Source organism: Artemia sp. Qi Xiang Cuo, chromosome 14 (assembly GCF_049724085.1).
Source record: "Artemia sp. Qi Xiang Cuo chromosome 14, ASM4972408v1, whole genome shotgun sequence".
Lineage (NCBI taxonomy): Eukaryota > Metazoa > Arthropoda > Branchiopoda > Anostraca > Artemiidae > Artemia > Artemia sp. Qi Xiang Cuo.
In genome coordinates, this window is record NC_142807.1 from 42,354,199 (window position 1) to 42,364,198 (window position 10,000).

The 10,000-nt window shown below is 35.5% G+C and overlaps 1 protein-coding gene across 1 annotated transcript in view; it reads right to left on the bottom strand.

Moving 5' to 3' along the window:
- LOC148944489 (uncharacterized) overlaps positions 1 to 10,000 on the bottom strand; it is a 163,009-nt gene that overhangs the window by 42,124 nt on the left and 110,885 nt on the right. Inside the window, exon 8 of the mRNA XM_089099940.1 lies at positions 7,022 to 7,156. Within this exon, the coding sequence (XP_088956066.1) occupies positions 7,022 to 7,156 (135 nt within the window). The remainder of the gene's footprint in view (positions 1 to 7,021; positions 7,157 to 10,000) is intronic.

A 10,000-nucleotide genomic window follows, 5' to 3' on the forward strand; every position in this document is an offset into this window, starting at 1 on the left:
GTACTTCGTTCGAGATTTACGTATTGCTCAAGGTAAACCACATCCAAACACTACTGAAATATTCCAACTCTTGCATTTCAACGAAAGAAATTCAAAATGAACTTTGAAAAATTAAGAGAATGTAACTGTGACAGGGTAAACCACAACCAGCACACTACTGAAATATTCCAACTCTTGCATTTCAACGAAAGAAATTCAAAATGAACTTTGAAAAATCAAGAAAATGTAACTGTGACAAGGTAAACCACAACCAAACACTACTGAAATATTCCAACTCTTGCATTTCAATGAAATAAATTCAAAATGAACTTTGAAAAATAAGGAGGATATAACTGTGACAAGTTATACTACAACAACACACTACTGAAATATTAAAACTCTTGCATTTCAACGATCGATATTCGAAATAAACTTTTAAAAATTAAGAACCTGTACATGTGATACGGTAAACCACAACAAAACACTACTGAAATATTCCAACTCTTGCATTTCAACGAAAGAAATTCAAAATAAACTTTGAAAAATCAAGAAAATGTAACTGTGACAAGGTAAACCACAACCACACACTACTGAAATATTCCAACTCTTGTATTTCAACGAAAGAAATTCAAAATAAACTTTGAAACATCAAGATAATTTAACTGTTACAAGGTAAATTACAACGAAACACAACTGAAATATTCCAACTCTTGCATTTCAACGAAATAAATTAAAAAATTAAATATTAAAAATAATGAGAATGTAAAAGTGATATGGTAAACAACAACCAAACACTACTGAAATATTCCAACTCTTGCATTTCAACGAAAGAAATTTGAAATGAACTTTGAAAAATCCAGAAAATTTAACTGTGACAGGGTAAACCACAACCAAACACTACTGAAATATTCCATCTCTTGCATTTCAACGAACGAAATTAGAAATGAACTTTGAAAAATCAAGAAAATGTAACTGTGACAAGGTAAACCACAACCAAACACTACTGAAATATTCCAACTCTTGCATTTCAACGAAAAAAATTCAAAATAAACTTTCAAAAATCAAGATAATGTAACTGTTACTAGGTAAACTACAAACAAACACAACTGAAATATTCCAACTCTTTCATTTCAACGAAATAAATTCAAAAATGAACTATGAAAAATAAAGAGAATGTAACAGTGATATGGTAAACCACAACCAAACACTACTGAAATATTCCAACTCTTGCATTTCAAGGAAAGAAAATCAAAATGGACTTTGAAAAATCAAGAAAATGTAACTGTGACAAGGTAAACCACAACGAAACACTACTGAAATATTCCAACTCTGGCATTTCAAAGAAAGAAATTCAAAATGAACTTTGAAAAATTAAGAAAATGTAACTTTGACAAGCTAAACCAAATCCAAACACTACTGAAATAGTCCAACTCTTGCATTACAAAGAAAGAAATTAAAAATGAACTTTGAAAAATAAAGTTAATGTAACTGTGACAGGGTAAACTACAACAGCACACTACTGAAATATTCCAACACTTGCATTTCAACGAAAGAAATTCAAAATGAACTTTGAAAAATCAAGAAAATGTAACTGTGACAAGGTAAACCATAACCAAACACTGCTGAAATATTGCAACTCTTACATTTAAATGAAAGAAATTCAAAATGAACTTTGAAAAATCAAGAAGATGTAACTGTGACAAGGTAAACCACAACCAAACACTACTGAAATATTCCAGCTCTTGCAATTCAATGAAAGAAATTCACAATAAATTTTGAAAAATCCGAAAACTGTAACTGTGACAAGGTAAACCACAACCAAACACTCCTGAAATATTCAAACTCTTGCATTTCAACGAAAGAAATTTGAAATGAGCATTGAAAAATTAAGAAAATGTAACTGTGATACGGTAAACCACAACCAAACACTACTGAAATATTTCAACTCTTGCATTTCAACGAAGGAAATTCAAAATGAACTTTGAAAAATCAAGAAAAAGTAACTGTGAGAAGGTAAACCACAACCAAACACTACTGAAATATTCCAACTCTTGCATTTCAACGATAAAAATTTAAAATGAACTTTGAAAAATCAAGAAAATGTAACTGTGACAAGGTAAACCACTACCAAACACTAGTGAAATATTCCAACTCTTGCATTTCAACCAAAGAAATTCAAAATGAACTTTGGAAAATCAAGAAAATTTAACTGTGAAAATGTAAACAACAAACAAACAAAAAATAATTATACAACATATAGCATTTCAACTAATTAAATTAAAAATGAAATTTGAAAAATCAAGAAAATGTAACTGTGAAAAGGTAAACCACAAACAAACACTACTGAAATATTCCAACTCTTGCATTTCAACGAAAGAAATTCAAAATGAACTTTGAAAAATTAAGAAAATGTAACTGTGACAATGTAAACCACAACCAAACACTACTGAAATATTCCAACTCTTGCATTTCAACAAAGGAAATTCAAAATGAACTTTGAAAAATCAAGAAAATGTAACTGTGACAAGGTAAACTACAACAACACACTACTGAAATATTCCAACTCTTGCCTTTCAACAAAAGAAATTCAAAATGAACTTTGAAAAATCAAGAAGATGTAACAGTGACAAGGTAAACCACAACCAAACACTACTGAAATATTCCAACTCTTGCATTTCAATGAAAGAAATTCAAAATGAACTTTGAAAAATCAAGAAAATGTAACTTTGACAAGGTAAACCAAACACTACTAAAAAATTCCAACTCTTGCATTTCAATGAAGGAAATTCAAAATGAACTTTGAAAAATCAAGAAAATGTAACTTTGACAAGTTAAACCCCAACCAAACACTACTGAAATATTCCAGCTCTTGCATTTCAAAGAAAGAAATTCAAAATGGACTTTGAAAAATCAAGAAAATGTAACTGTGACAAGGTAAACCACAACCAAACACTACTGAAACATTCCAACTCTTGCATTTCAACGAAGGAAATTCAAAATGAACTTTGAAACATCAGACCTTTGGACGGGGGAGGAGCCGGGGGAGGGGGTCGTTCTGTGTCTCAATGCACAAAAAAAGTATAAAAAATGGGGGAGGGAAGGGGAGGGGAGGAGGGGAGGGGAGGATGAGGGAGAGGGAGGAGGAGGAGGAGGAGGAGGGGGAGGAGGGGAGGAGGAGGGAGGAGATGGAGGAGAGGGGACCCTTTGGGGGGCCAGAGGGAGAGGGGCCCCTTTGGGGGGCCAAAGGGGGAGGGGCCCTTTGGGCCCCGGGAGGGGGTCTGGAGGAACCTTGAGGGCCGGGGGGCCCTTTGGGAGCCCAGTGGACCTTTGAGGACCGGTGGCTTCCTTCGGGGTTGGGGTAGAGGGATTGGAACCCTTTGGGGTTGGGGTAGGGGGATCGCAACCCTTTGGGTTGTGGTAGAGGACCTTAAGACACTGTTAAAATCGAACTTGTGTATCATAACGACCACAGAGTTTTACCCTCAAATTCTCTTCTATAATCATCTTTTAGAATGTCTCCAACTGTTTCGCCGAAATAATTCCATAAAATGGTTAAAACGGTTTCGCCCAAATAATCTCTAAACGTAATTTCAGCGTGTTCCTTTTGTTTGGCATCTCTGTGCTTTCACATTTGGAATTACAAAAGAAACCCTTTCGCGCGCTAAGATCAAAACATTTGGTCGGAAACGATTCTTCTGGAAGAACTCCAAATTAATTCCTTTTCGTGAATCAATTCTCTTTAGAACAACAAATTAATTCCCCTTTCATGTCAATCAATTAATCACGACATCATCTGTCATGTGTGATCTAAACTTTGCCCGGAGACATTTCTCTTGGTAGAACTCCAGACATTAATTAACTTGACGTCATCTGTCAGACATTAATTAACCTTACCTGGAAACAATTTGATTAATGACTCAATAATCCATGAAAGTGACAGAGTTCCTGTTTTTTCATTTTCACTGACAAAGACCTTAAATGTGACAAAGTTCCTGTTTTTCCATTCTCACTGACAAAATCCATAAAACACACATAACCATCCAAGAAAACAGACATAAATGTGACAAAATTCCTGTTTTTTCATTCTCACTGACAACAAACAAACATAAATGTGAGAAAGTTTCTGTTTTTTCCTTCTCACTGACAAAAACCATAAATCATCCATAACCATCCATGAAAAACATCAAATAAATTGACCAACACACATAACCATCCATGAAAACATCCATAAAAGTGAGAAAATTCCTGGTTTTTCAAGTGAGAAAAATACTGTTTTTTCATTCTCAGTGAGAAAACCATAAACCACGTGGTCCTCGTCGCGCTGGTACTTCCCCTTCTACTGTGGTTCCTTACTTTCAGTTTAAAAAAAACTTGTTGTTTTTTATTTAATCAATTTCAAAATCTATCTGAACCGGTATAGAGTATTCGTTCCGTTCAACTTAAAAATAAAATTCTTAACTGCGAATGATGTAAGAATATTATAGAAATTGAGAAACTGCAGGTCGATAGTAACCGAAATTCCAAAAAAACGGATGCCAATTTTGATACCAATAGATACATCAAAAGAATTGGATTTTTATGCTGGTTTAAAATATATAAAGCTCATCAAATTTAGTTTTACCCGTCAAAAGATACAAGCCTGAGAAAATTTACCTTATCTTCTGAAAAAAGGGAAAAACACCCCTTAAAGTCAAGAACTTTTAATGAAAATCACACTATCAGATTCAGCGTATCAAATAACCATATTGTAGAGACTTCAAGTTCCTATATGCTAAGATGTGGAATTTTGTATTTTTTTTTTCTGCCTGAAGAAAGATCACAGATGGGTGTTTATTTGTTTGTTTTTTTTTTTCTTCCCAGGGGTGATCGTATCGACCCAGTTGTCCAAAAATATCGCCAGAGGGATCATTCGAACGGAAATCAAAAGTTCTAGTGCCCTTTTTAAGTGACAAAATAATTGGAGGGCAATTAGACCCCCTCCGACTCTCATTTTTCCCAAAGTCTGCGGATCAAAATTTTGAGATAACTATTTTGTTCAACATAGTCGAAAAATCTAATAACTATGTCTTTAGGTGTAAAATGACCCGCCACAGTCCCCGGGGGAAGGGCTGCAAGTTGTAACATTTGCCCATTGTTTACATATAGTATCTGTTATTGGGGAGTATACAGCCATTTTTTGGGGGGGGGAGGGGTGTTGTGTTTGGGGTGGATTTCAAAGGGGAGAATCTTCCTTTGGGAGGTAAATTTCTGATGAGTGAATATTCTAGGGGAAATGTTATACTGGGGAGTTTTGACAGAATTACTATGCGAAATTCTTTTTAACTGTCTTATATTCTTTTTGCCAAATTTTGTACATGAAGATGTTCCAGGGGAATTATCCGGGGGCTTTTTTCCACGCATTTTGTTTTCTGGGAAATAATTTCCACGGAAAGGGGCATTCCTGGAGTGATCGAGAAACCGATTAGAGATTACGGTCTTATTCCAATGAAATAATGCTAAAAAAATGCTTTTTCAGGGTGAATCGTCCACAAGCAAAATTAAAGAGGGTTGGGATTCTCGGCGAATATGGAACTGTCTGGAGGGAATTTCAAGGGAGGGGGGGTTGCACTTTACGTTAGATCAAATTGCCACGGAGGAGTTTTCCGTGAGGGGGAGGGGTATATTTCCTAGAGGGTAAGCCAGATTTACCGGCATTATTTGAAAAACGAACAGAAATTATGCCATATATGAAGGGTTATCCCCACCTCAATACCTTATTTTTTACGCTAAAGTTTGATTGTTTACTAAAATTGAAACTCGGGGCCGTTTAAATAGAATAGGAAGGTTCTTTAAAAGTGCTAACTAATTTAGTATACTGAGCACGATATTGAGGGGGTTGGAACCCTTCATATCCGGAATAAATCTGTCAAAATTAATATTCAAATTGTTTCTAATTTTTCCAAAATTGAACCTGCATTAGCTGAAAAACGTTCATAAATTAAATAAAAAAAACTAGTTATTTTAACTGAAAGTAAGGAGCGACATTAAAGCTTAAAACGAACAGCAATTATTCCGTATATGAAATGGGCTGTCCCCTCCTCAACGCCTCGCTCTGTACGCAATGTTTGACTCTTTTTCCCCACTTTACTTTTTAAAACAATAAAAAACTTTAGCGTAAAGAGCAAGGCGTTGAGGAGGGGACAACCCCTTTCATATGGGGAATAATTGAAGTTTGTTTTAAGTTTTAATGTAGCTCCTTACTTTCAGTTAAAAAAAGTTGTTTTTTTATTTAATTTCATAAAGACGATACATTTGTCAACATATGAAGAACCATGTATATTGCAATTGTACATGTCTGGTTTATATGCAAAGTAACACAAGAGACGAAAATTAACGAACAAGAGGGCAGTGAAGAACTATGGTATACAAACTAATATTTGGCAAGCATAGTCACTAGTGATAAATCACTATGGGTGCCACCGTGATTGGGTGATTTTCGGGGATTCGGTGAACCATTTTTTTTTTCGGGGTGACACATAGAATTTGGGGAAATCCCCGAAAATTCGGGTATAGTGCAAGCCCTGCTTGATTTCTAATCAGGAAAATCGAAATACCTAACCACACGAGAAAAGAAAAGCTCCGGATTTGCGGTTGACGCAATTAAGAATTGCCGCAAAATTAATTCAAAGTCAGCCGAATGCCACCACCTCTGGCGGAGGTGGCGCACGTGCTGTGCGCCGTCGGCCTTGCCATACTTCGGCAGTGGTCAACTGGGCCTCTCGTTGGCGACGTTCGGTCGATGCGCCGACGTGGCACCGGGGTCTAGTTGTAACCATAGCAGCGGACAATTCCCAAATTTGTTTCAAAAGGTCACTACCAAAAAAAAAAAAACTTTTACTTCCTTTACTATTTTGGTTCCATAATACCGGACAAATAGTTCAATGGTAATTGACCCAGAGGGTTATTATGTCTTTTAGCAATCCAACAATTTTAGACACTACAAGCAAAAAAGATCCGATTGGACAAAAGATAACTGTCAAAACATCAAACATAAACAAATTACCTTCTACTGAAGGATCAACCACAAAAGCGGAGGTAGTCCCTAGTGCAGTGGCAGTGTCTTTGTCATCAATTGGATCCTTGGTAGTTCCAGCATCGGTAATATCACTGTCATTACAAACGGGTGGACCACATGCACCTTAAGTATAACAAATTTTTGAGATATATATATTTGGTTCCATAATACTGGAAAAATACTTCATTGGTAACAGATTAGATTGATAATAATAATTTTTGACAGTTATAGAAGAAAATTAAGAGTTGTTTAAAGACTTTTCAGTTGATGATAAATCTAATTATGGTTAAATCCAAACTTGTAAATCTAAAAAATATAATCAAAATCTTATTGCGTCGCAAGAGTTCACATAACCAATGAGCATACAGGAAAAAAATGGAAGCTTTTTAGATTGTTAAGTATTTTTTTGAATCTCTGAAAAGATTACATAAACAATCAAAGAAATAATTCAATCCACAAAAAAAGGAAAATAAGATCAAATTAATGGAACATTAATGGTACACAGTTAGGAATTAACATCGAAAGGGTAGGTGGGGCAAATTTAAAGTCTTCTGTCAGAATTATTTAGCACTCAGTTTTATGGAATTGCTTGAGAGACTACGAGTTTTTTTTTAGAAAGTTTATTGCTCACCCTTGTCTCCTAATATAAGATACATAATATTAGAACCCTAAAAATTGTCTAAGCTTTGCAAACTAATAGAAACCTTGATTTCCAAATTTTCGTAAACCAATGCACCAGTTACCGGCACCCAAGAAAATGTTTTTTGAATTCAGATAAAGATAGACAGAAATAAATTCACCAATTTCTCGAGAAAATCACACCATTGTAAAGTATTCCCGCTACAAATTTTGAGAATTTTATAAACAATATTGCCATCAAATGTTTAATTGCACCAAGGAAGATTTTCTCATCTAACCAACCACCAGACACAACTAAAAACCCAAGAAAATCTCTCAGTAAAAGCTGTTTATGATATAGTTCCAATGAATTGGTAGTCAGCGTAGTTGTTGCGATAATCAAGCGCGTACCCAGAAACTTTTCATCTCTACACGTCCAGCCAGAAACGCCGTTCGGTCTGGCTCTCTCAAATCTGGTAAATCTTATTTTCTAATTGAATCTAATTATGGATATGTACTACTGCTCCCAGGCATAACAGTAATTCTGGGGGGGGGGGCGGGTTTGTGCACGAAACACGTCCAAGAAATGTTGGAAAGCAAGCATGTTTAACCAAAATACCACTAACTGATTCAACGTTCAATTTGCGACACGAAGTCACTTTCCAATCTCTGCCTATTTTAACTGAAATTTTAAAGCTGGTCTCATTCTTCTACTGAGTGTAGGGGTCGATCTCTTACAATATGGGACAGGAAGTTCTAGACTCGCTGCTAAGTTTCCCCGTATGTTCTTAATGATAAACATGGATAATGGATTAGTTCGAGGACACCTGGAGCGTTAATCTAGATTGACAAAGAAAAAAAAATGCTGCAATAGGCAATGTTCATGCAATTTTAATGGCCAATGTTTACGCATAGTGGAGGAAAGATACAGAAAAAAAATGGTCAAACCTCGGGGAAATTGCAACAGAATTTTTTTTTACACCAAAATGTTTAGAAAAATCAGCTGAATTACACAAAAAACACACATACACACACAAACAAAACTTACACACACACACAGACACGAAAACTTACACACACACGCCAAAACTTACACACACAAAAACTTAGACACACACACAAACTAACACATTCACACGAAAACTTACATTCACACAAAAACTTACATTCACACAAAAACTAACACACACACACACACACACAAAACTTACACACACAAACACACGAAAACACACACACAAAATCCAAAACTTACACACAAACAAAAACTATCACAAACACACACACACACACAAACAGACACATGAACACAAAAAAAAATCACACACACACGCACAAAAACTTACACACACACACACACACAAAACTACACACACACACACGAAAACTTACACACACACGCCAAAACTTACACACACAAAAACTAACACAATCACACGAAAACTTACACAAACACACACTAAAACATACACACACACCAACACAATAACACACACACAAACACACACAAACTTACACACACACACATAAATACAAACTAACACATGCTCACTAAAACATACATGCACACAAAAACTTACATGAACACAAAATCTTACACACACACACACACACAAAACTAAAAAAAAATCAAAACCACACACGAAAACAAACACACACACTAAGACAATAACTCACACAAAAAAACTAACAAACACACACAGACACATACACAAAAACTTACACAAGAACCCAAAAAAAACTCACACACACACGCACAAAAACTTACACACACACACACACACACAAACTTACACACACACACACACGAAAACTCACACACACATGCCAAAACTTACACACACAAAAACTTACACACACACGACACACACACACAAAAACTTACACACACACACACAAAAAACTTACACACACACAAAAACTTACACACACACACACACACACACACACACAAACTTACACAAACACACGCAAAACTTATATCCACACACAATAAGCTTAGACACACAAAAACTTACACACACACACAAAAACTTACACCCACACGCAAAAACTTACATGCACACAAAAACTTACATGCACACAAAAACTTACACACACACAAAAACTAACACACACGCACAAAAACTAACACACACACACACAAAACTTACACAAACACACACGAAAACTTACACACACACGCCAAAACTTACACACACACAAAAAAAACACACACACACAAAAACTTACACACACACACACACACAAAACTTACACACACACAAAAACTTACACACACACACAAAAACTTACACACACACCCACATGAAAACTTACACACACACACACGACAAAACTTACACACAC